Source organism: Leuresthes tenuis, unplaced genomic scaffold, assembly GCF_036924035.1.
Source record: "Leuresthes tenuis unplaced genomic scaffold, fLeuTen1.0.hap1 SCAF_24, whole genome shotgun sequence".
NCBI lineage: Eukaryota > Metazoa > Chordata > Actinopteri > Atheriniformes > Atherinopsidae > Leuresthes > Leuresthes tenuis.
Genome location: NW_027325378.1, coordinates 12151022 through 12176588, shown reverse-complemented (window position 1 = coordinate 12176588; position 25567 = coordinate 12151022). Strand labels below are relative to the sequence as shown.

Below are 25567 nucleotides of genomic sequence, written 5' to 3'. Positions count from 1 at the left end.
GGTGATTATAACCTCAGATGACCAACACACGCCAAATTACAACGTGTGCTTCATTTAACATTTGTACTTCATTCATTTAACAAAAACTGAACCATAATGCAGAAGCAGTGAGTGAAAAAATAAGTACACCCTTACTGCTTCTACATGCATTTAGAAGTCCATCATCCCACAGTGAGAAAGATTATTCACAGTTGGAGAACATTCAAGACAGTTGTCAATCTTTCTAGGAGTGGACGTCCCAGCAAGTTCATCCCAAAGTCAGAGTGCTGCATTCTCAGACTCTACAGGCCCCAGTTAGACAGTTAGAAGGTTCTTGACCGTACAATCACAACCCCAATTCCCCAAAGGTTGTGACACTGTTTCGAAACCCACATAAAAAAGTGAAAAGCATTGCTCTGAAAATCTCATAAACCAATATTTCATCTCAAAAATGTTGTGACTCGGGCAAAAAAAAGTCTGGAAAAGTAAGTGGTACTAAAAAGAAACATCTGAGGGAACATGTTGCATCCAGGTCAGTCACATGATAGTATAAAAAATGGCACCCTATAGAGACAGTCTCTCTGAAATAAAGATATGCAGAGGTTCAGCAGTCTTGCACATCTGGAATGCTACCATTGGTGCTTAAAAGTATTTACAGGTTTAGAGCAACAAACACTCCCATCCAGATATCTTTTTCGGAGAGTGTCTTGCATATTTCAGCGAAGAAATGCTAAAACACATTTATTCTAACAGCGTGGCTTCATAGAATAGTGCAGCTGCTGGACTGGCCTGCCTGCAATCCAGACCTTTCACCAACTGAATAGGTTTTGGTGCATCATGAAATACAACATCTGGCAAAGAAGATCCAGCTCTGCTGAGCAGCTAGAATCCTATATCAGACCAGAGTGGGACAGCATTACTCTTCCAAAGGTCCAGCAACTGGCGTCACATATGTTTAAACACTGTTGTTAAATGAGGAGACGGTGCTCCTTTATTTTTCAGACATGCAGCTGCTGTCAATGTTAAGAAAAGGCAAAAGAAAAGGACTACCAGAAGAATCCTCTTCCCTTTAAAAAGAATGTGGCAGTATGGCATAGATTTTCAAAGTTGCATCTGAACAAAGTACAAGAAGCTGGAACAATGTCCTTTGGAGAGATAAGACCAAACAGGAAATGTTTTGTCATAAATCACAGCACCACATTTGGAGTAAACTAAACACAGCATATCAGCACAAACACATAACTATCTAGTACAGTGGAGGAGGCATGAGGATTTGGGCTTGTTTTGCAGCCATATGTGTATGAGAGCTAAAGCTTGGCTGAGACTGAGTCATGCAATAGAACAATGATCCCAAACTCGGCAGCAAATCTACAACTCAATGTAAAAATGAATTGCCCGGTCAAAGTCCAGACATCAACCTGATTGAAATACTTTGGTGGGACAGAATTTCCGTAAGCCTCAATAAACTGAAGCTACTTTGCAAAGAAGAGTAAAACCTTAGAATTGATGATGGAGTACTTTCTTTTTCACATGACTGTGTGTTTCTCATGAGTTTGCCAAAATACAAATGTCTTAAGCTGTGACAGTAGTTGGATAAAATGAGGCGGAGTACTTACAATACTGAGCCACTGCATATATCCATGAAAAGTGACTTAAATGGTTTTACTAATGAAACAATAATCCATGCATTGTCTGTGTTTTGCAAAAGCCTGACTAATTTATAAGTCAGAGGTGAAACCAACTGTTTAAAGCAACTCTGTCATCAAAGACTCTCAGTTAGGATAAGATAAGAATGGTGGTTATATTGCACAGTTGTATCCAATATTGGCTTGAAGACACAGCCAGCAGTTAAATTGATTTGTCATGTGCCTCTGCTGGCCGAGGGTCACTCCACGCTGCACACAGCTGAGCTTGCACTACACTGACCACCATCCGGGAGAGAAGTCACGTCGCATCCCGTGCATAGCGTCTCTGGGGACCCCTCCTGGAGGAGCTGGCATATAAAACGAGTGACTCGCCCCACCCGGACAAAGTAAGGTCCAGTCTGGCCCGACGCGCTCGAGCAGCGTTTTATGGACGCTTCAGCAGTTCAGCATCCTCCTCAGCCCAGCCCAACTCAGAGGAATTAACACGGTGGCACGGGACGACTCTGGAAACGACATCTCCTCCTCAATAAGCGTTCATCCTGTAAACCCGCTTGAGGTGCGTATCATATGTGGGATAAAATGTCAATGTAAATTATGTAGTGTCGCAGATTCTGTGCGCGCTTTTGGGAGCTGCGTTTTTGTTTGGAAATGTTTCAACAACATGCGGTATGCGAAGCAATGTGACGCTGTGACGTTAGATGTCGGACTTTATTTGTTAGAAATGACTGAATTTAACTTTAAAAAACTGTGCTTTAATGAGATGCAGTAAAGGCAATCAATTTCAGGAATTATGTATGCGTCACAGAGGACTGACGTAATATAATTAACTGCACCGCATGCTGAACATTAAGACCATATTGTTTTCCATTATATTAGCGCATGCTTTATCAGAGTGGGAACTTTTTTCTAATACAGTTGATTATTTCATTCACGTCACTGTCCACTGGAGGTCAAATTAACCAAAATCCCTGTGCATCCCTATGTGCCGGAAACAGGTTTGATTGTTGCCATAGCAATAAGAGGGCTGGTCCCCGTTCGGGACAGCAGCCAAGAGACCACACCCTTCTCTGCTGTGGCATCCATAGATGCTCCCGCGTGGGCCTTCAAGAGAGAAAAATGCTTTTTGAGCTTCTCTTAACACACGAAATGTTTGGTTAATGAATGAAAGGAAAATTCTAATTAAATCAAATGATTGACAGGAAGAGGTGTTGTCTGTTACAGGAACGCTAGTAACATGCTGTATAGAAAAGGCATTTTATTGTATTAGTCCGATCTGATTTGTGACTTTATCTGTTCGGGTCAGCTTTTCACCACATATAGTGAACTAGATTGTTGGAAGACCCATCATGGCGAACAGAGGGCCCAGTTACGGACTGAGCCGGGAGGTGCAGGAGAAGATCGAGCAGAAATATGACCCCGACCTGGAGCAACGCTTGGTGGACTGGATGGTTGCACAATGTGGAGGAAACCTAGAAAAACCACAGTCGGGCAGGGAAAACTTCCAGAAATGGCTGATGGATGGAACAGTGAGTGGCTGCAGTAACTTGCTACCTAAAATAGAAACATGTTGAATTATTTAGGATAAAACATAATAACTCTTACATTATAAAGAGCCCACTAAGTTAGTGAATTTATGTGCCCAGTTATTTGCAAACGTTCTATTAATCTTATTGGTCTTGATTTACAATACTGAGAAACTTATATTAGGTCATTTTTATTAAATCGGAATATCAATAATTAGAATAATAAAGAATCATTCTACTTTCAAAACCGAAAGCAGAGTTTGAGATTATCACGCAAAGATTATACAAAAATAATGATTATGATATTTGGTACACAAGAGTATCAAGTATGGCATCAAGGCTTGTTGTGTTCTTTAAAATATGATCAAGGCAGATTTCCAACCTCTTTTGTCCCAGATCCTGTGTAGACTCATCAATAGCCTTTATCCAAGGGGGAAGGAACCAATCAAAAAGATCCCAGAGACCCAGATGGCCTTTAAACAAATGGAGAAGATCTCTCAGTTCCTGCAGGCAGCAGAAGCTTATGGAGTGACAACCACTGACATCTTTCAAACAGTGGACCTCTGGGAAGGTAAAAGGATCTTGCAAACCAGCAACTTGTCTTTTATAATCTAGCCTCTGACTGCTTACTTTCCCTCTGATAATTGGACCTTGTATATTCTTCACATTTGTTTTTAAAAGCTACATGCCACTAAAAATGTTCTGGCTACAGGAAAAGACATGGCAGCCGTGCAAAGGACCCTGATGGCTCTGGGGAGTTTGGCTGTCACAAAGGACGATGGCCAATACAAAGGAGACCGAGAGTGGTTCCACAGGTAAAGAAAAACCACACACCAGCTAAAAAGCTCTGTCTCTCCACAGCTGTATCTGTTTTACACATTCCATATGTCCCCACTTCGCTGTGTGACCGTTTTGTTTTATGTGTGTAGGAAAGCTCAGGGCTATCGACGAGATTTCACTGAAGAGCAGCTGCGCCAAGGACAGAATTTGATCGGCCTGCAGATGGGCAGCAACCGTGGGGCCTCTCAGTCTGGTATGACAGGCTACGGTATGCACCGTCAGATCATGTAGACCGTTTCCAAGCTAACGTGTCCCCCTGCTTCCAGACCTTATTTTCTACTAATTACACAAACGTTGTGGCCCCAAAACATTCCTAAGCTTTGTAGAACCCGCCGTATTAACCTCAATTTCCCTGGAATTGCTGCTTTAATCCACACCTTTAAAATGATGTCAAGTGTTGTAGATTTCCTTCTTCGAGCTCACGTCCTCTTCCCCTTTTCCCCTTTATTATTTCCTCATATGTCTCCAGCCTTGTTGACTCTGTTTTCTTACATTCATGTCAACATGTTTACCTATTGTGGATTTCAGACAGTCATTGATGTCTCTTATTCTTTTGAATAACATATGATGCAAGCTATCAATATTGTACACATATTTACAGAGATACTGTAAGCTACTGTTACAGCATGTTGTATGTATTCTAATTTATATGAAGATGCCGTATACTTAAATGTTCTTTTAGTCATTATAAAATGATTTGGTATTGTGCAATTATTTTAGCCTTAAACTTAATGGAGCTCAATAAATGAGGATGTCTCTGCTATCTTGTCTGAAGCCTTGGTGCAGTGTCTTCTGTAGCCAAATCAACCTCACGTTGTGCCTGGTTATGGAACTTCAAAGACTGGGTCCTAGTACACTGGCCTCGAATTCTAAATGAGTGTCATTCATTCTGAGCCATGCCCCTGTTATTTGTTTATTAGGTCACATATTTATCCATGTTGTGTCCAATTTGTGTACAATGTACAAGTGAATGTGCAGAAGCCAATACGTATGACAGTCAAGTTTCCATTTCTGGTGTCAGGTAAACACATTGCTTGAATGTGCACTTTTATGTGTTATGTTTATATTTTCTACATATATTTATACCTGGAGGCTTGTAAGAAGAGGTATTAAAAAAAAAAATAAAGTATGAGAAAAGATATTGGTGTGTGTGTTATGTACCGTAATACATAAGTTCGTGTTATGATAGGACGTCAGGGTTGTATGCTGTGTGCTCACTGTGAGCATTTGGGGGGAGGTTATATTTTCCTTATCTCGGCTTTATGTTCCAGCTCCTCCCTTGTGCCCATCCCTCTTGTCTCTCCTCACTGTACACAATCTAATAAAGTGTCAGCAGCACAGTATAATTTGGATGCTGGGTCCTGATTCAGGCTTGCTGCATGACCTTGAGTAAGATATCAAATCCTTCCCTGCTCCAGCGTGATTCTTAATAGCTGACCCTACTTTTGTGGAGGATGCAATAAATAAAAAAAATTTAAAAAAGGAGAGCCATTATTTTTATTGTAGTCTTTCCTACGTTTGCAGGTTTTTTCTTTTTTTTTTTGAGTTTTCAAAATTTCTTATAGAAGTTTCACATTATCAAAAAGACTTCTTCAGCTCTAACTGAGTGGACATCGTGAGCATTCAACCGTGGTGTTTAGCACTGAATTTTCAGTGATCAAATGTCTGCATGGTTTCAGGGGATGTTAGGTCCTCATGAGGCTTGGTTGGCCTTTGGATGGCAACAGAACACATCATACTGGAAGTCAGTGATCCATTTTATGGGGGCAAATGTTCCTGACCGTTGTTTTTTTTAAATGGCGCATATGAAAAAAGCATGCATGAATTAACAGTTTAGCATGCTATTAGCATCCAGTGACTAAACAGAGGGTATTAAAGTGTGGACCTTTAAGCAACAGCACATAAAGGCTCCCATTCATGGACCATATTTTTTTTTATCACTCAATAGAACAAAGTGATATCCTGCAAAGTAAATGTCTAATGTACAAGTATGTACTTACTTGCTTAAGGTTAATACTGTGTCTGCTTCATTGTATAGCAAGGCAGCTCATGTGGAACTATGTGACGCTGTGCACCTCTGATCCTCACACACTGTGAGTCGAGCTTATTATTAGCCTCTGCTAGACTGGAGAAGCATCTAAAGGGACACAGGCCATGCGTAACAGATCGGCAGTCAATAAGTAAACCAAAAACACTGACCAATGAGATGGCTTTGAGAGATGTGAGGGGACCGTTGTACAAAGATCTCATCCAGTTTGTGTCTTCTTTGTTTTGTATGCATTGAGTCAGACGTGTGGTAATCGGACAAACTGTGCGTTATGCGTGAACTTCTAAAAGTCTAAAAGTTCTGTTTGGCACGTACAACAGGTAAAATGTTGCAGATAAGATTTAGGGTCACTCTGCTGCTCCTGCTCCTTGCTGTCCGATGTGTGGCAGAAGAATCAGTGCAAAGTAAAGGCTGTGTTTGTGGATACCCGGGGATACCAGGGGATCCTGGTCACAATGGCACGCCGGGCAGAGACGGTAGAGATGGACTCCGAGGTGACAAAGGTGATCAAGGTAAGTTTAGAAGTTCTTTTTTTTTCTTTAGAACTCAACTCTATTTACATCTTTTGCATGTTTTTGTTTGAACTAAACCAATTGTAACAACTTTGTTCATTAATTTTCAATGAAAAGGTGAAGTAGGCCCTGCTGGACCAGCAGGTATTGATGGCCACAAAGGTGACAAAGGGGAACCTGGTATGTACCCTCAAAATAACTGCTAGAATATTGTTTTTTTAGCCATGTCTTTCCAGAATATTGTAAGGCAAAGTATAAAAGAAAAACAGAGGTTTACTGTGTTCTTATTTCCAGGTGCCATTGGCCCAGCAGGGCCCAAAGGAAAAAGAGGAGATAATGGAGAACGGGGGCTTCCTGGGAAAATGGGGCCCCAAGGAGTGCAAGGCCCCACTGGCCTGAAAGGAAATAAGGGAGAGCTTGGGCTGCCTGGACCTCAAGGGCCTAAAGGTGATTTTGGGCCTCCTGGACCAGAGGGTCCAAAGGGGGAAATTGGCCTCCGAGGTGACAGAGGCATTCAGGGACCACAAGGTCCCCCTGGCAAGCCAGGCCCCAAGGGAGAAATTGGTATTCCAGGTCATAAAGGAAATATTGGTTATCGTGGGGATAGAGGGGCCAGAGGTGAGAGGGGCGATAAGGGTGAAAAGGGAGACACCCCTGTTATCCCTAAAAGTGCCTTCTGTGTGGGACTCACCGCACAAACTAAACTCCCTGCAGCTAATGCACCAATCCGGTTCGACAAGATCATTTACAACGACCAGAATCACTACAGTCCACAAACAGGAAGGTTCACAAGCTCTGTGGCAGGTGCCTACTTCTTCACCTACCACATCACTGTCTTTTCCAGAAATGTGAAAGTGGCCCTCGTGAAGAACGGGGCAAAAATCATCCACACTATGGATAACTACCAGAGCAGTGAGGATCAGGCAGCAGGGGGCGCTGTGCTGCACCTGGCGGTGGGGGACAAGGTGTGGCTGCAGGTGGCTGGAGGAGAACTGTTCAACGGGCTCTTTGCTGATGAAGATGATGACACAACATTCTGTGGGTTTATAATCTTTGGGGCATAATCAAGCCTTTATTCTGGCAGTAAAATTTTATATGACTTGAATCTGCCAGAAAGGATTAACATGACACTTAATTTCATTTGATTTTATGATGAATGTTGCAGAGTAAAAGCTAACTAAATTACTCAGACAGGACAATTTCTAATCAACTGTATTTCAAGTAATTGTATCAATACATTCTTCTTAATCCCTATTCTCTCAAACGGAAACAATCTCGCCTTTTTAACATTTTAGTTACACCACTGATTAAACCTGCGCATCCACCAAATGACACACTTATAAAACACAGCGCTTAAGAATGAACTACCCAGGAGTGTTGAGAGAAATACCTCTTAAACAAGAACTATCCAGTTCTGGCCAGAATTAATCACCAGTACCTGAAAACTTCAAGAACAGAATTTGGATTTTTTTTGCTGGGGACTTTATTCATATAAACCAATTCTGTATGATCAGAATAATTTGATAAAATCTCCAAAGTTGTTAAGCTGCAGCAAAGAAAACCTTTTCTAATGGTGACATAAAGTATTCACACATCAGATATTTGTACACCATATTTTTTTTAATCTGAATTATTTACTCAAACAAAGTCTTGAACTTCAGTGGTCACATGACCATTTTTTAACCTTTATAAGGTTTTACTGCATAAAAAAACTGCCTTAGAGCAGCATCACCTAAACACAATTACCAAAGATGTTGAAATACGTGTTTCAGTGATTTTGAATGTTCTCAAGGGTCATGGACGTCATTACATTTTCTGCCAGAACATGAAAATAAAGAAAGAAGTCACTGTGCTCATCACAAGACATTTAAAGAGCTTCCAGCTGACCTGGAGCAACCTGGAATAGTGGTTTCAGCCTGTGTTGTATGTTAACCAAGAAGTGCTCCTCTATTTAAAAAAAGGTCCAAAAGGCAAGACTAATGTTTGCAAAAACTCAAGAGAGATAAGTCACAGTCCTTTGGTATAATGTTCCACGGACAGGAAAAATCAACATGGAGCTCTTTGGGAATGCATTGTACCTGTTTTTTTTTTCTAAATATGAAGTTAAACCCTTCAGAAAAAGAACACCCATCTGCAGTGAAACTTTATAAAGGTTATATCAAGCAACAGAGATGTTTGCTGCCATGTTCTTAACTTATTATCAAAGGAATAGGGAAATCGGAAGATTACAGAGGCATTTTTGGGCTAAATTTGTTACCCAGTGCCACTAAAAAGAGTTTGAGGTGAAGGTCTTTGAGGTGACAGTCGGAAGAACACACAAAACTGTGGTTGAAAAGGAAAATACATGCTGTTTTAGAGTGACCCAAATCTCATTGAAAGTGTCTGGAGAGAGCTGAGACGAGTCTTTGAAAAAAGGCCATTTAAAGAGACTTTAAAGTGTTTGCATTTCTTATGTCATACTATAGAAGCTATTTGTTATTGTTTTTGTTTTGTAAAATATTCAAATTTTACAGAATTGGTTTATTTACTTTTATTTTCAATTGTATTCAACATTTTGCCACATCATTTTGAGCACGTTTATCATCTTGTAGAAGCTTAAACATTTAACTCTGTGAATGTGAGCATGTTTCTGTCAAATGTAGAATGTAAAGTGTAAAGGTTAAGCCTGCATTGTGTTTTATTCTTGTCTGTTTGCTGTATTACAATAAAGAGCTCTCACAAAATCGTTCTGCTTCCTCCAGTAGTATTCGGGATGGGCACAGAAATATTCTTGGTATGAACTCTTGGCGTGGTTCAGTGACATGACATGCGGAAGATAGTGCAACACCAACTGGAAGGTCCAGTCTTTTTCTGTCCCTCACCCCTTGTAAGAAGCAAGGTGCAGCATTGTGTTGTTACTATTTTTTCCTCAAATCGGTGTGTCTTGCACGTGGGCGTGGCTTGTAATTATAGTCCTCATTTGCTGAATTGCGATTGGCTGCTAGCCGAATGGTCACGCAGCGGTCAACCAGTAACCTCAACCGTAACCTCTCCATGCCCCGCCCCCTGCAAATACTGCAACAAGTGTATTAGTGATGCTCGCCAGCTCAGTCCTCCAAGAAAGACCTCTTATAACTGGATTCACGAGCGAAATAATGAACAGCTCTTGACAAATGTTGGAATATTTCGTATGATACACTGTTTTCTTGCATCTACTTGCCTACCAACGAGTTTTGCCGGTTCGCGAAAGTGAAATTAGAAACCGCACAGCTTACGCAATTCGGAAGAAGTTTATCAGTCAGCTCGTGAGCTAGCTCAAGTCGCTAGCTCAAGAAGTCAGCCAGCCATTTGTCTCAGTATGTTGCGGGGTAACTTGTGAGTAGAGACTGCGCACTTGTCGGGCTTTTTTGTTTTGTGTGTCTGACATGCTTTTGCGGGAGGACGAGAAAGAAGCAGCAAGTCGCTGGAAGACCGACTGCTTCACTATGGATAAATAACTAAACAGCTGCTCTGTTGGTGTGAGAAGAAAGGTCAGGAGGAGAACAACGGCGACTATGAGCAGGGTGAGTTTTCTTGTGTCCTTACCTCTCACCGGGACGGCTTATATACGTGATTTAAAACTCGTTCAGTTAAAGTGTTTACTTCAGTGGTGGTTAGCCATACAGTTGTAGTGATTTGTCCTCTCCAGTCCCTGGTTGATATGGGTCCTGGGAGGGGGGTGTTGTGGGGCATTACAGCGGTGGTTGTTATAGTGATGTGGGAGATGCCAGGCTGTGCAGGGAGGTAGTGAAGGAGGGGAGCAACTACAAAGAGCTCAACGGAACAAGAAAGTAATTAATGCAGAAATAAATAACCACTGAGTTCTTCAGGAGTCTGGAAATCTATTCAATGAAACCCGCTCTCTAGTTTCTTACTGTCAAACTCTACTTAACCATGTACCAACGTAGCTACACTTCCTTTAAAAGTTGACTTCTTATGAATTGTTTCATAGTAAACTGGGTCACTGAGTGTTAAACACTCCCGCAGGTCAGAGTACTCTCTTTTTATATTGACTCAATACCGTGATTTATACTACAGGACTGAACAACTACAATATAATCGTGCACTAGGGTGCAATAGTAATTTGGTATCAGGTGACACTAAATACAATCCCTAGATCTTTTTATAGTTTCAAGTGGAAGCCCTCTTGTGAGAAACTTCCTGTTGGGTGCTCTTTGAATGTTGAAGGAGCATCCTTTCAGTTGTTGTGGCTCTGCTGTCAGGTTACACTTTTGGCTGATGACAACGAGGCCCAGTGCTGTTTTGTCCTCACAAAGCCAGGTACTTTGTGTGGTATTAGATTTCTGGTTGACTGTCTCTATGACAGTCCTTCACAGATCAGGTGAAAATGTGGCTTCCACTGCGAGAGTGGAGGCACTCCCAGGTTCGGCCCTCTACCTGTACTTCCCACGCTCTATAGAAAAGAGGTGTGGTGTCTCCCATGCTCCTTCTCTTTGCCCGATCAAATATGAGGAACTAGGTCACGATAAGATGTGAGACTTAAACGAGGAAACCTACCTATTGTCAGATTCTTTGAAATGGTATTAAAACAATAGCACAGATCACTGGATTGCTGATAATTTGGCCAAAAGAAGTAGCTTGGATAAATGTAAGTCTTTATCTCTCGCTTATCTTCCTTGACCCCCGTAGAGGGCACACAAGCCAAGTTACCCCCTACAGTCAAGTCCTGGTATCCCCCTTACGAGCTTTGGGTGTCATTCAATCAGTGGTGAATAGCAAAGTGATCCTCCTGATTAGGCTATCATTCGAAGATGAAACCAGGCCTGAATGCAGACCGTTAAAGCTCTGCTAATCAGATTATTACTGGAATGGAGGTCGAATAGGCTGTACACACTCCCACTCGCTCACACTGCTCCCTCACATAGCAGATTTCCTTCAGAGTCAACTTGCTGACACTTTTCATCTTCAAGTGGAGACAGGCTTTAAAGTTGGCTGACAAGCATGAACATTAAAAAAAGAAAGAATATGGAGTCATATCAGCACTCACTAATGTCAAGTGTTGCCTAATCTGACAAGATGTTTATGCAACCGCAAATGGGAACTCATGCACTCGAAAGACAAACCACAGTGAACTTTCTGTTGTACTCACCAAACCGTATGTGCAGCTTAAGTTGCATGCTGATTTAGATAATCTGCCAATCTGCTCTGTAAAACACTGTGTGGTGGTGTTTTTTTGGACATCCCAGATAGGACTCACTGCCTTCCTCGCAGCTTTTACTCATCAAGAAAATAATTAACCGAGACTGGTAAGGAGACGGCTTACAGTGGAATGGTGGCGCTCCAGGGCGGTTGTGTCTGCCTCTGAGTTGTGCCTGAGAATCAAAATGAAAAGTCTCTTTTTCTCTTGATGCCCTCTGCATGGTGGTTTTTCAGTTTAGTGGTCGCTTCATTTTTGTTAATGAGTTTTATCCTTGCCTCAAGCAGGGTGTACCTCTGCAGAGGTGAACCTGGTTTGTAGAGAATCACTTCACACTATGTGTTTATGATTTCTTACATAACCGTCTGCTTGGGTTCTCTGGCCAAACAGGAAGGGAGGCTGTCATTTAAATACTTTCCTCCCTGCTCTGTGCAAACATGCACGCAGGCCATGCCGTGCACTGTGTGAAAGGATGCTCTGACTAATTGCATACATGTTTTTGGAATGCACTTTTGACTGTTGTGTGCATGTTTATGTATGGTGATGCATGTTCCTCCCTGTCTCTGGGAGTCTAATCTGAGGCTGACTGTGGTGGGGGTGTGGGGTGGCGATGGGTTGACTCCTCCCTGATCTCTTAATTAACTCAGGACCATGGCCCCCAGTATGCAGCTGCTTTTGACAGATTAGCCAAATGAAGCTGGCGGGAAGCAGCAATCCTGGAATGCGGGAAACATAGGAAAGTTAACCGTTGTAAAAGCGATGTGCATGAACAGACTGTGGGAAGCGACATTAACGCGTACGTAAGTAATGCTTGTGTGGATGTCACAGTGTGCATGACTGGAGACGTGGACTTAGTAACTAGCAAGTTAGTTTCAGTTCTACCTTAAAATCTACCTTCAAATTCAAGAAAGAAAACGGTTCAAGTTCAAGACTTCAGAGATAGACAAAAATAAATTATTCACACCTTTCACAATTAAAAAGATATATATTCCTGTATTGTGGATGGATTGTAAAGGTAGAAAAATGGTTTACCTTAAGTAAAAAGCAGCTGGTTATCATGCCTGCAGTAATAAGTTTGATCATTCACTGATTTTTCTGAATGAACTGATAAATCATTCAGCCTGTATCAGTGGTAGTTCTTGTTCAGCCTAATTTGACCATCACTTGTCCAAACTCGAAAATGTGAAAATATTTACTGCACAGTCTCACTTGACTGAAGAAAAGCAGAACATTCTCACAATTTCAAACTACAACAATGCCAAAAAGAGACTTTTAAGATTATTTTTCTCTGTACAATTTCTGCATTCTACATTTGGAATGTAGAATCCCTAACCCTAACCCATAATAGCTGAGAACTAGCAGTCTAGTCTAAGTATGTTTACCTTCCACATAAAAGCTACCATTAAGACAGTCTGCACAAGTATAATGAAGCCATCTTCAATATTCAAGGCTATAGATGAATGTCACAAAAACACATACAGTGGAGTTGCTTGACTTTAAAAGCATAATTTTGTGAAAGGTGACCGCCTGTGCTGGCTTGGATCTTGCTAACAACGTTGCCAAGAATTAGTGGATGCCAACTGGCCTGTGAGGGTTGGCGCCTGCTGCAAGGTGAAAAGATAAAGGCAGTGAAGGATGGAACAGTTGGTAGAACGGCTGACATCATGAGCATTCAAAACAAAAACAAGCTACCCAATCTGGGGGCATTCCTTCCCTATCTTTCCCTGTCTTTCTGCTTGGAAGGCAGATGGAATTATTGATCTTGTCTGTTTTTCCAGTTGCTACACAATGTGATTGCTCTGCTGCTGGGGAGGAGAAAGCACAAGAAGACAATTCAGCATAGTTTTGAAAGCTGCACATTGTTCCCGAGGGGTGTTTAGTGTCTGTCAGCATCGGTGCTTGGCAGCGGTGGCTCTGTGTTTACATAAGTGTTCAGTGGGAAGGAGCAAGCCAGCTGAAGTGACAGCAAATTCCACAGAGAGCTTGATTGAGAAAGATCATCTGCTGCTAAACATGCACGGTGAGGTATGGAAATGTCCCAGAGACCCTGAGAGATTTTGAAAAGATTTTGAGGCATGGCTCTCTTCAAACCTTGCTTTTTTTAAAACTAGAAATAGACTTTCTTAGGTGAATGTCACGGGAGTTGCATTTGTACAGTCTGTGACTGAAAGGAGGAGATTTCCGTGCATTTCCTTGAAATATGAGATTCAAATGTCAAAATAAGTTTTCAAATGCAGGCAAAAGAAACCTCTGGCATATACCTCAGCATAGAGAGTAAAGGTGTACATTAGCAATGTGAACATCCTTAAAGCAAACCACTACAGTCCCAAATATACTTTGTGACTTGCTTATAAACTGAGAGGAGGAAGGACAGTGAAAGGGTAAACAGAAATAAGGTGCAACCCATGTGTGTGATTTTTAAACACATCAGACTCCTCTTCTTAGTTTGGCTCAGACTGAGACTCGGACATGTTCTCCATTGTTTCCTCCCAAGGACCAATTCATGATTACCACCTGCAACCCGATGGGGAACTTTCAGACGTGCATGTAGATCCGCTCATGCCACAGTTGTTTGGAAAAACTGTCACTTCACGATGGCAACAGGAGGACTGCTCCTGTGGCAGAAGAAGATCAGGTCATAGGCTGAATCGGGATTATAAATTATTCATGTGTGGACAGTCTTGCACAGTCCCTCAAAACAAGCTTCACACGTAATCCTGGAGCCGTTTAATTTTTGTGCGTGGAAAAACAACGCTCTTATTTTTGCATTGTTTAAAAGTGCTTTCAGGTGACTTTTAAAATAACTCTTTTGCAGTTTCCCTGCAAACGAGGAGGAATCGGCCCACTGCATAGTTTCTAACACTCAAGGGGGAACTCAAGTGGGCCTTTTTGAAGCGTTAGGCCTAATTGATGACGTAGCAAATTTAGGTTTTATAAATCCTTGAATAAATTCTTGTAAATGGGGGGTGGAAGATGTTAAAATGTAACTGAATGTGATAACTCTTGAATTTATTCCATTAAATCTTCAATGCCATCTCTGAGGTATTGTTTTTAAACAATTTGTTGTTCCTTATGACAGACTTGGAGACGCTAAAGTAGTTGTAGTTAATGAAACCCTGCCTGTTAATATAAAAGATGCTGCTTTAGACACTTAATTTCTTTATAAGTCTGAAAAGCATTGATAGATAGCATAATTTTTTTTTAAATGGATAAACGTAATCGATCTTTGGTTTGTAAGTGAGTTGCCAGCTACTGAGAGATGGTGATCCGCAGTGAGTTGAAGAGGGTCGGGGATTTGAGGACCACACAACCCTCCCTGTTGCCGTCACTTCAACTTCTATGTAATCTGGAGAAAAGCGGGCAATTTATTGCATTAATCACAATGGATTAGCAAGTTTCATTGCTTAGTCACGCTCACAAAGCTGCACTTCAAAGCCTCAGCAGCATTAGCCACTGCCTGGAATCACACACACGCATCAAGCTGCCGTGAGCACCCACACCCCCCCCACAGCTTGGGCCTCAGCTCTCCTTGGATGTTGAAATACAGCACCAAGGACAAATACATGTAGTGTTCTCAGTAAAATGTCCTTTTCCTCTGGACCTTGTGCACACTGAGGGAGACTCATCTTTCTGTTTGCCTGCGTCTCTCCGTGTCATCCCTCCCTTACACGTTTTTTTTTTTTTTACTTGCAAACACAAAGCATTCTGTGCTGCGAATGCACAGCAGTAGATTTTTATGCTGTCATCCAGTTAACTATATTTGAAGTTGTTTTCGTTGCATCAAATGTTCTTAAAATAGTATTTTTCACTGCTTTCTTTCAGAAGTGGTGCTGTGACAAAAAACGCGCTCACTTCAAATCACCTGATCTGCATTTATTCGATCAGCAAATGCAATTTTAACATTTAGGCCTTTTGAATAAGACTTTCTATTATTGTGTAATGCAACATGTGATGGTCATTAAATTGAGCTCCGTTTGTTTTGCAGGCAGAACAAAAAGACAGGGTCTTGTCCACAAGCGAAGACTCTCTCCTGTACGTCCACAGCGCAAAAGCTGAACCCGTCACCCAGAGCAGACCCCGCAGTGATATTTATCCATTTCAGAGCCACGCCGAGAGAAGTTCAGTCCCGTACCTGCTGCCTGGATGTGGTGCCCAGGTACAGCCGATTAGTCTCACTCCTCACTCTGACGAGAGCAAATTAAATGGCATCAACTCGTCAGCCTGGTCCAACCCTGTTATAGGTCAAGCTGAAGGAAAGCCTTACTCTTCAAGAATCATGAGGCTGTTTTCTAACTCAAGGAAGAGCACTGGCTCTCCTCACAGTTCCACCTCAGACAGCCCAACCTCCACCCACAGTGATGGCAACAATAGCCCCCAGCCTTTTATAGGACTTTCTGGGTTTGGTGTTGTGGACTCCTTCAAAAAGCTACGATCAGCTGTGCTACAGGGTATTCAGAGTAAAGAGGCAGCAACCATTGAAGGAGACCATGTTCCTTCACCTCACCAGGAAATGGCTAACGGCTCAGCCGAGATCAGTTCTGACCGCGGTGGAGCTGTGGCAGAAAATCATTTAAAGGCTGCAGAAGGATATAATGTGTCAGGAAATTTCACAGGTCAAATGTTTGCTGCGATCAGCCAGTGTAGTTCAGATATTGAGGACTACGATGAGGAGGAAAGTGATGGAGATGGTCTGACGCGCAACTCACGATTCTCCAGAAGTATCAGGAGAGCTTATGGAGCAGGACGCATATCTTTACTTGACGGTGTGAATGGGAGGCAAGCCGGAAGGAACACAAATAACACTGCGGTTACCACACCAAAACCAAGTCACACTTCTGAGATCGGCGTCCGAACAGAGAACGTGAAGGGATCACCAAGTGTGGCGGTTCTTAGCAGACGGAGCAAAAGCGCAGAAAACCTTCAGATATTTAAGGCACCTTTTAAACGCAAAACCCCATTTCCAGCTCCCCCTTCCCCACAGGAAGACTCCCAGAGTATATCACAAGGGACGTCCAACATCGAAAGGACTTCCAGTGTGTCTTCAATGGATTTCCGTGGACGCTCTGGTAGCAGCAGGCAAAGCCCTTTAAGGACTAAGGTACCTATGCTAAAACTAGTTGGCAGCATGACTGACCTAACTGTCCGACGCAGGCGAAGTCCCTCCCCGAGCCCCACCTCTTCATCTCCCTTGTCACCCTTGAGCCGTCTCCACGATGACTATTCCCGCCGTGTGCCTTGCCTACAAACCAACGAGCGACAGCGCCGACCCTCAGCCCACACTGTCCAGTTAAATCTTTTTGAACACACTCCACTGGTTCATCAGCAGCCTGAAAAGAACACAAACCCACATCCACACCAGGTTAATGTCAACCCCCTTTCCCCGGAGCCTCCAGAGACAGCACAGCAGAATTCACCTGGTAACTCTGCTCAGTATGAGCTACTGGCTGTTGCCATGACAAATGGTTTTAAACAGATGGTTGGACCCCCACTCCACCAAAGAGAGCCTCCACAACACCTAGAACAGGCCGAGGGCGACTCGCTACCAAATGAGGTGAGCCAGCAAACTGACAAGTCTGATGGGAAATAGTTAAACTTTCTTGGTTTCATATCAGTCTCTTTCTATCTGCATTTTTTTTCTTCTTCTTGCTTATTTACACAAGAGTTAAACTGATGCTCCACTAGAAAATGATGACATCGTGCTCAGATGTCATCTTTATGCCGATGGCCTGCTTAAGGACTGAGCTTTACACTCCTTACAGATTGTTTAAGCCGTTACGAGCCAAGGCTTCCTATGAAAAGCTTTTAAAAACCCAAGGGGTTTGCTTGAAAGCTTAACTGTCCATTAAAAAAATGTCTAACTATAGTCGTGAAATAAAATCCTTTGAGAGGTAAAAGCTTCAGGTTTTTATTTTGTAAATGATTGGCTTTTGCCTCATTTTCATCAGTATTTACAAAAAGAAAAAAGATTGAAACTGATGATGCAATTCTCAGGGTTGAAAAATAAAACAATGCAGATGTTGAATAAGGTCTGAATGAGTTAAATGCTGCCACAGTGGTAGTCTTTGTAGGTGCAAATCAACGTTGGCTTAAAAAAGTTGTTAATTTTTAAAAGATCAAATCTCTTATCAAATAGAACAGTGTGAGGATTAATGGGTTCCTTGGCTTTACTGGCCTTGACCTTTGTCTTAGGATTTGTAACATTGTTCCTTTCAGATTGAAGTGATCTTTGAATCCAGCATGATTCTCATTTATTGAGATATGTTCTCATGATACTGAGATACCTGTCGGTATGGTACGGCACGTATGCTTAAAAACTGAGCCGTAAGAAGTCCAAAGTCCACTTGTGTGACAGATAAATAAAGTTACAGGCATAGCATCGATTGGCCCTCCTGTTCCTGTCAGTTGTGTCTGTGTCACATGCCGTGCTGCCAGGCACTCCGAAGGAGCAGGGAGAGTTAATGATTAGGCTTTGTTTATGATTAGTGGCCCTTGCGCAAAACAGCTCCATAGTCCTGTTCCTGTGGGAGGGCTGGAGGCTATGGCTGAGCACAGCCCTCGCTTCTCTCCTTTCCCTCTTGCTCTCTTGCTGTAGCTCCATAGATCAAAGTCCAGCACCATGAACTCCAGGCCTGGGACAGCTGACAGCACCACCAAGTAGACAGGACTAGAGTAAATACGTTTCGGTTTAAGACTTTGATTTTCTCTTGAATTATGAATCGGAAAACCAGATTTGTTTACTTAAGAAATCAAGGGGCTTTTACCGGCCTTAAAAAAATTTAGGGGACCTGGCCTTGCGGATCACAGGCCAGTCGGTGTTTGTTTGTGCGTGTTCCATGATGGTATTAGTACACTGTGTTCCCTTCATGTGTATATGCCGAGGCCAGGACCCAGATCAAGAAAAGCAAGAGGTGAGGTTTGGTCTGCAATGTCCATGAGAGTAACTGTTTGCCAGCATTTTACTGTTCGGTATAGGATACTTCTTGATATACATCCCAAATGATGATATTTAATTTTGGCATATTTCTGCAGCTGGTGGTGCAGTTCTTGTTTGAACTTGTTAAGCATGCTGGTCTATTGTGCTTCACATGTTAGTCACCGTGTGAGCAAGAATGACGTTTCTCATCTGATGCAATCAATTGAAAGCTTTTAGCCGGTTCCTGTTTGTTCTTCTGGTAAACTAAAGTGGTTGTTTCTACATTTAACTTTTCCGACTTATAAGTCCCATGTTTGCTCCACGTCTGTGCACTCTTAAAGGTGGTTGAACAGGGAAAGTGAATGTCATTGCCCTTTTTCAGTGTGGAACATTTTCCTCTGATCTCCAGGTGACGACACATCTAAAGGAACAAGAAGCACTTCTCCTGGCAGAAGAAGCCTCGCCGGCAAACAGCAGCACCCCCCCCATCAGCCCATCGTGCCTCTCGGAGTCACCCTCATCTCCCACAGATGCAGCCTCCGCAGAAACGCCGTCCGTCAGGCCCCGACGAAGAAGTGGGCGCCAGAAACCTCGGCCCATCTCTGACTATGCACAGCTTGTTTCTAGGAAGCATTGCATCCCCGAGGAAGTGGCAGAGCTGCATAATGAGGAAAGGACAGCAGATACACTGCAGCATAGAGGCTGCATCGGTAACAAGAATGGAGACAATGAGAAGTGTGGCATGAACAGAGATGTTCAGAGGCAGCGTCGCATCTCAGTGATCGGAGCTGTGGATATGTTCCCTGCAGATGCAGAGCTTAAGGACCGCCTTCCCTCTGTAAGCTTTCAGTGTTTTTACCCACTGCTTGCATTATTTCAAAGCCTTGAGTGCCAATCAATGGCAAATATAGGAGGATATAGGAACAGAACTGCAATGCATAAACACTTTCTTTGGTCTAGAATCACAAGGGAATCGTTTTACTTTTGTTATCTGAGATCAAGCACTTTGATATCTTCAGACAGGGCAGGTCCACAGAGTCTCTCATGTAATGTCATCATGTTTTTACAATAGTCCAAAGCAGGCAAACAAAGCACTGGCTCTAACGATGGCCTTTTGTTTTCTTTGCATTTTTAGCAACCATTGTAGTTGCCCTGGCATGCTTGAGAGTGAAGGCTGAGGCGGACAGTCTCCTTTTCATTCTGATCTGTATTTAAGCTGCTGGATGTCACTAAATCCTCCAGATAAAATTCAGACTCTCTTTGGTATATAGTGACTTCTGCTGCTAGAAAAAGATGTATTTGAATGCAAAAATAAATCTCACGAAAAGAGTATATTAATACTATGAAAAAAAGCATACTTGCACTGCGTGTAGAATTTCTCAGGAAATGCTTTTTAACTGCATTTTAAAACAAGGTTTTTCATTTGAAAATAGATTATTACTTTTGCTTGTATGAAAAGACAAGAACTTGGTGGTTTCTGCATTGAATGAAACATCTCAGGTTTAATTCTAATGGAACTATTACTGTCCCTCATTCATAATTTTCTGTGATCTCTCTGTCTGTCGAAAAGATTTAACATGCACCCAAAAATATTTTAGAGAATAGGAATAAGAATCCCAAATTCACTGGTCCCAGTCATGGATATGAATGTAAATTGCCCGGAGGCTGAATCTGCTATTTTTGTGGAACGCTTATTCATCAGGCTTGCAGTGAAAGCCAGAGAAAGTGAGCTCTTCCTAAATCCCTGGATGTTTTCTCTTGTCATCCCTTCAGCCTTTGTCCCGACCACCAATCCCATCCCATCAGGTGCCCCCCTACAGAGGAGTGTCTGCCAGGTTTCGTCCGTCTGTTCTATCCCAGAGCACCCCCATCGGACTGGACCGCGTGGGGCGGCGCAGACTCCACAGAGTGCTCAGCGGTGAGAGCTGGGCTCGTTTACTACACTTTACAGATTTCATTCTGTTGGGAAAACTGGGGTGTTGGAATGTCAACAAGTACATTGCAGGATAACGTTGATATAAGCCAGGTGTGGGTGTTTCTGCGCCAGCATCATATAGTTTCGTAATACACGTGTTGCAGATGGCATTACTGAGTGCTCGGCCACGCTTGATGACAGCGTGAGTGAGGAGGAGGAGGAGGGCAGCAGCTTTGATGAACTCCCTGATGTCACACCCTACCTCCAGCCAGGGGTGGAGCTCTCAGTGCTCAACGAGGTGAGGCTGGGGAAAACTTTGCCATGTTGAAGCACGCAAAAACATCTAGTCCAAAAATATGGATCAAATTTGCGATTAAAGATTTATCTTCCCGGTGAGAAGCAATTTGAAAATGTTTTTGCGTATGTTTCCAATGTGTTTGTCCAGAAAAATCCCTGCACTGTCCACTTGTCTAGACATCATCTTTCATGTTAGACATGTCTTAGCCTCCGTGTAATTGTATATTTATCTAATCTGCGTGTGTGCTACTCAGTGGATAAGCTCTGGCCACACGGTGTATGCCGAGGCGCTCTGGGACCATGTGACCATGGAGGAGCATCAGCTGGCCTTCAAGGCAGGAGATGTTATCCGTGTTTTGGATGCCTCCCATGACGACTGGTGGTGGGGCAGAGGGCCTGACAGGGAAGCCTGGTTCCCCTCCAGCTTTGTGAGGGTAAGTGGACATTCTGACCTGTGTGTTTGCTCACCAGCAGCACAGAAAGGACCGGCAAACCAGCTTAGCTCCAAACAAACCTCTGCAGCACTCTGAATAGTGTGTGGAAAGACTCAATCCTCAGAGGTCCAGCTGGTTTCTGTGGTGATTAGAGGTGATTGACAGTTAGGTTTTTTTTTTATTAGGCAGGCTGTGGTTACCATAGTGAGCTTGTTTGATTGCAAGATGGGCGTCTGCTGTGTAAGTGCTTGTTGCTGAATCAGTGTTTATGAACAGGGCCTGGTTAGGCTTGCACATGTTGTTTCCATAGTGATATGAAGTAGTCTTTTGTTTTTAAGTAGCTATTGTTCTTCCTGAAGTAATTAAGTTAGTTTGCATATGAGCTGTGGATTTTTATTTGGTTTCATTAAACAAAGAAAATGTGTGAAGAACCTTTTTAATAGGGAAAAAAATACCTTTAACTTGTTTTAGAAGTCTAGAATTAGTCCTAAACAGATTTAATGACTGAATATACTCAGGATTGCTGTTTTATTTGTGTTGGATGTGTTTCAGGTGCGTGTCAACCAGGAGGACTCGAGCACTGACAGTGTGGAAAGTGTAGCAGACCAGGAAGATCCTTCTCCCAGGGACATGCACAGCACTCAGCACAGAGAGCAAATGAGAACCAATGTAGTTCAGGAAATCATGAATACCGAACGAATCTACATCAAACACCTAAAAGACATCTGTGAGGTATTTGTTTCAGTCTGAATGAACCATAATAGTACAGGGCTGCTGCTTCTTTTGTCATATTTTTTTGTTTGTTTATATTTAGCGGTGACTGACCTGTCTTTTGCAGGCCTTACATCCCAGTAAATGTCAACTGTTTCTAATAGCCCTGTTTTCCAGAAATTACATTTAAAAAGTCACGCTCAAACAGTTGTGTAACACGGCTGCATAGCGACACCGGTTGGTTGCTATTGAAACTGTTTTCATGCCTTCGGTCAGTGTAAACGGTCTGTTTTGGTGCACGCTGCAGGGTTACATCCGTCAGTGCCGCAAACACCCCGACATGTTTACTGAGCTTCAACTGAAGACCATCTTCAGCAACATAGAAGACATCTACAAATTTCAGAGGCAGTTCCTCCGAGAACTGGAGAAGAAGTACAACAAAGAACAGCCACATCTCAGTGAAATAGGCTCCTGCTTTCTCCTGCAGGTTGTGGCCATGCATAAAATCCTCCACCTTTACACTTAATCACTGTGTATCTGGTGTTTTCATCAGATTCAGTGTCATTTACTGAATAGCTTTTATTGACTATGTGATGTTTCTCTTTTTTTTTTTTTCTCTGAAGGGAGAGGGCTTCTCAATCTACTCAGAGTACTGTAACACTCATCCTGCCGCCTGTGCCGAACTGCAGCGCCTCATGAAGTTGGGGAAATATAAACATTTTTTCGAAGCTTGCCGCCTCCTCCAACAGATGATCGACATTTCTATCGCTGGTTTCTTACTCACACCTGTCCAGAAGATCTGTAAATACCCCTTGCAGCTGGGGGAGCTGCTTAAGTACACACCCAAAGACCACAGGTAGCATCCCTATCAGTATTTACACCAAATGCCAACCTTCCCACATGCATCGAATAGTATTCATTTCACATTTTGAAATGTGAACAATAAAAACAAATTTGGAGTTCCGGCATTAATGTCGATATTATTCTGGCAACCTGCGTCTTACATCCTGTTTGCAGACATAATGCACGCTCAGTTACATCCCAAACAATTCTCAGATAATCTTAGTTGGTTTTAATGTTATGGCTGATTGGTTGATTGAGTCGTGACTCAGCAACAATTATTAGGAAAACGTTTAAGCTTGACGGCTACATCTTTAGCTACCTTTTATGCTAAGGTTGCTTGAGCGATGCAGCTCTGTTGCTTTACCGTTCATTAGCTGCACAATAATTGTGTGTAAACCCAGCTGCTATGAATCCCTTCTGTAGCTATAAATAGTCAAATCCTTTCACTCATGAAGTTAAAGGAAATGAAGCTATAGTAAGCTGTTAGTGTTTGTAAATGCAGTATTCAACTCTGGATCCCTTTACTGAATGCAAGAGTGTCACCAGTCAACCCCACAGCAAAGTAGTTTATTCTTTTAAATAAAACACAGGTCACTAATTTTCATTCTAAAGCTCAAATGAGTACGTCCACACCTCTGCACACAGCCCAGCAGGGAGATGATGCATCATACGATTTGAAGTGAAATGGCACATTTACACTGAGAACAGCGAAGAGGAGTGAGATGGTCGTTTAAGTTGATCACTGAGTTTTTGTAGTCCTCACATCCATGTGCTATCATTGACTAACCAGTGTATGCAGGACTCTGCAGGGAAATCCACCACCACACACTTTAAGTGGGTCACAAGAAATGAGAAGCATGACTTACTGATGATTGTTTCTTTTTTTTCTTTGTCTTTTAGGAATATTCTGCTTAGTCTGGATTGAAATGAATGTTGCCTTGCTGTTTTATTTCAGTGACCACGCTGGTGTCAGTAAAGCTTATGAGGCTATGAAGAATGTGGCCAGCTTAATAAATGAGAGGAAGAGGCGGTTGGAGAGTATCGACACCATCGCTCACTGGCAGGTCGCCATTTTGCACTGGGAGGTGAGGATGGATTGTTAGTAGTTTTGATTGTGAATTCGGATATATTTTGCCAACCTTTTGTAAAGAATGTGTCTGTTGTGTAAATGTTTTGACTCTTTGTGAACACAATGAAGGGGCCGGATGTTCTAGAGCGCAGCTCGGAGCTGATCCACTCCGGTGAGCTGACTCGAGGTGTCCGGCAGGGTAAAATGCAGCAGCGCAGCTTCTTCCTGTTCGACCACCAGCTGGTGTACTGCAAAAAAGACGTCCTGCGCAGAGACCTGCTCCACTACCGCGGACGGCTAGATATGGATCAAACCGAGGTGGTGGATGTGCCTGATGGGCGGGACCTAGACCTGGGCCTGACCCTGAGGAACGCTCTGCGCCTCCGTAATGCCTCCACACTGGAGTTTGTGTGTGTTCTGTGCTGTAGGAAGGCCCAGGACAAGCAGAGGTGGATACAAGCCTTCGCCAAGGAGAGACAAAGAGTCAAGGAAGATCAAGAGATGGGTGAGTCACTCAGAGTACAAACAGCTACTGTGAATAGATGTCAAATAAAAGGTGAAGAGGTCAGAAAGATTGTTGCCGTAAAGTAGGCGGAAGTAAATATTTTCATCTGAAGGTGTATTCTCTGTTGTCTTTGCAGGAATAGATATCAGTGAAGAGCAAAGAAAACAGGCCATTGTTAATGCTAGAAGACCCAAACATGGGAAGGTCAAAGGTAAGGAAAATATAGATGTTTTTTCTTGTTAAATTGCTCTTCCGCTCATTTCGGCTTTACTCCTCATTTGCAAATTTTGATTGTTTTTTTGTTTTGTTTTGCTTGTCACCTTTTTAGCCTTTGGTTACACTGGTTCTGTCCCGCCAATCCACCAAAACCTCCCACCGCTTCAACAGCGACACGTAACCATTCCAACCAGCGTGCCTCAGCAGCAGGTCTTTTCACTGGCCGAGCCCCCAAAACGAAAGCCTTACCATCTGTTGTACAGCATCACCCGCAACGCCTTTTTCAGGAAATAAGGCTCTGCCTCCTCAGCCTTTTTTTATTTTATTTTTTCTCTTTCTGCACGTTCAGAGCCTATCCGAACCATCCTGAAGAACACTTTATTTTTTCCTGTCTGTGAAAGCACTGTTAAGTTTTGTTCTTGTGTTTTTCATCATGTCTTTGTTTCTGTTGCATGTTCGAACTCTGTGCCTACATGATGGAAGGGGCACGAAAGTGTTAAAATACATACTCTGTCCGTTTTATTGGTTTGTTAAAGATGCTGCTTACCCAAATGACATCCGCCCTTTTGTTGTATTAATTCCAGCTGACAGTTTTTTGGGGTTTTTTTGTTTGTTTTTTATTAGTATTATTTTAATTATGACAACGATTTCGATCCTGATTTTTACACTGAAACGTGGTTTTAGTTTTTCATGAAGGCTGGGCCCTGTTTTTTTGCTGCGAGTCTGTCAGCTCTGAGCACAAAATGGCCAGAGGTTAAATTACACATTCACATTACCTGTTTAACACTGTAAATAAAACTCTTGTACAAACACATCTAATGGGGATGTTATCAGTTTGAAATGATTTTGTTTGCCAGCTTGTTTTTGTCTCTCTCTCTCATACCAGCCACAAAGATACTGTTCCCAGCAAATATAGTTTGCGGGAATTTGATCGAAGGTAG

At 42.6% G+C, this 25567-nt stretch overlaps 3 protein-coding genes across 5 annotated transcripts; all 3 read left to right on the top strand.

Annotated features, from left to right (window-relative positions):
• Nucleotides 1-1905: 1905 nt before the first annotated feature.
• Nucleotides 1906-5234, top strand: tagln3b (transgelin 3b). The gene is made up of 5 exons (XM_072378886.1): nucleotides 1906-2181; nucleotides 2929-3151; nucleotides 3545-3719; nucleotides 3861-3963; nucleotides 4078-5234. The coding sequence occupies exons 2-5, from the start codon at nucleotides 2972-2974 to the stop codon at nucleotides 4217-4219; spliced, it is 600 nt and encodes a 199-aa protein (XP_072234987.1). The 5' UTR covers nucleotides 1906-2181; nucleotides 2929-2971; the 3' UTR covers nucleotides 4220-5234.
• A 1126-nt stretch (nucleotides 5235-6360) lies between these two features.
• Nucleotides 6361-7666, top strand: c1qtnf9 (C1q and TNF related 9). Its single transcript, XM_072378472.1, has 3 exons — nucleotides 6361-6547; nucleotides 6665-6727; nucleotides 6842-7666. Exons 1-3 carry the CDS (start codon nucleotides 6361-6363, stop codon nucleotides 7609-7611), a joined length of 1020 nt encoding a protein of 339 aa, XP_072234573.1. The 3' UTR covers nucleotides 7612-7666.
• A 1956-nt stretch (nucleotides 7667-9622) lies between these two features.
• Nucleotides 9623-25440, top strand: spata13 (spermatogenesis associated 13). Of its 3 annotated transcripts, XM_072378017.1 has the most exons (13): nucleotides 9623-10089; nucleotides 15709-17274; nucleotides 19046-19474; nucleotides 20410-20554; nucleotides 20716-20849; nucleotides 21103-21282; nucleotides 21835-22014; nucleotides 22301-22480; nucleotides 22617-22849; nucleotides 23792-23921; nucleotides 24035-24410; nucleotides 24547-24621; nucleotides 24739-25440. In XM_072378017.1, exons 1-13 carry the CDS (start codon nucleotides 10081-10083, stop codon nucleotides 24918-24920), a joined length of 3819 nt encoding a protein of 1272 aa, XP_072234118.1. In that variant the 5' UTR covers nucleotides 9623-10080; the 3' UTR covers nucleotides 24921-25440. The 3 variants fall into 3 exon arrangements, with proteins under 3 accessions (XP_072234118.1, XP_072234119.1, XP_072234120.1); XM_072378018.1 differs by lacking the exons at nucleotides 9623-10089; nucleotides 15709-17274 and adding an exon at nucleotides 18267-18631; XM_072378019.1 differs by lacking the exons at nucleotides 9623-10089; nucleotides 15709-17274; nucleotides 19046-19474; ... (1 more) ...; nucleotides 20716-20849; nucleotides 21103-21282 and adding an exon at nucleotides 21298-21436.
• The last annotated feature ends 127 nt before the right edge of the window (nucleotides 25441-25567 follow it).

Bases quoted from the DNA above. Each gene is read 5' to 3' on its own strand.
- c1qtnf9 (XM_072378472.1), top strand. From the start codon at position 6,361: ATGTTGCAGATAAGATTTAGGGTCACTCTGCTGCTCCTGCTCCTTGCT. The intron at 6,548-6,664 runs GTAAGTTTAGAA...TTCAATGAAAAG, and splicing joins AGGTGACAAAGGTGATCAAG to GTGAAGTAGGCCCTGCTGGA. The intron at 6,728-6,841 runs GTATGTACCCTC...TCTTATTTCCAG, and splicing joins AGGTGACAAAGGGGAACCTG to GTGCCATTGGCCCAGCAGGG.
- spata13 (XM_072378017.1), top strand. The intron at 19,475-20,409 runs GTAAGCTTTCAG...TCATCCCTTCAG, and splicing joins TTAAGGACCGCCTTCCCTCT to CCTTTGTCCCGACCACCAAT. The intron at 21,283-21,834 runs GTAAGTGGACAT...GATGTGTTTCAG, and splicing joins TCCCCTCCAGCTTTGTGAGG to GTGCGTGTCAACCAGGAGGA.
- tagln3b (XM_072378886.1), top strand. From the start codon at position 2,972: ATGGCGAACAGAGGGCCCAGTTACGGACTGAGCCGGGAGGTGCAGGAG. The intron at 3,720-3,860 runs GTAAAAGGATCT...TTCTGGCTACAG, and splicing joins AACAGTGGACCTCTGGGAAG to GAAAAGACATGGCAGCCGTG. The intron at 3,964-4,077 runs GTAAAGAAAAAC...TTATGTGTGTAG, and splicing joins GACCGAGAGTGGTTCCACAG to GAAAGCTCAGGGCTATCGAC.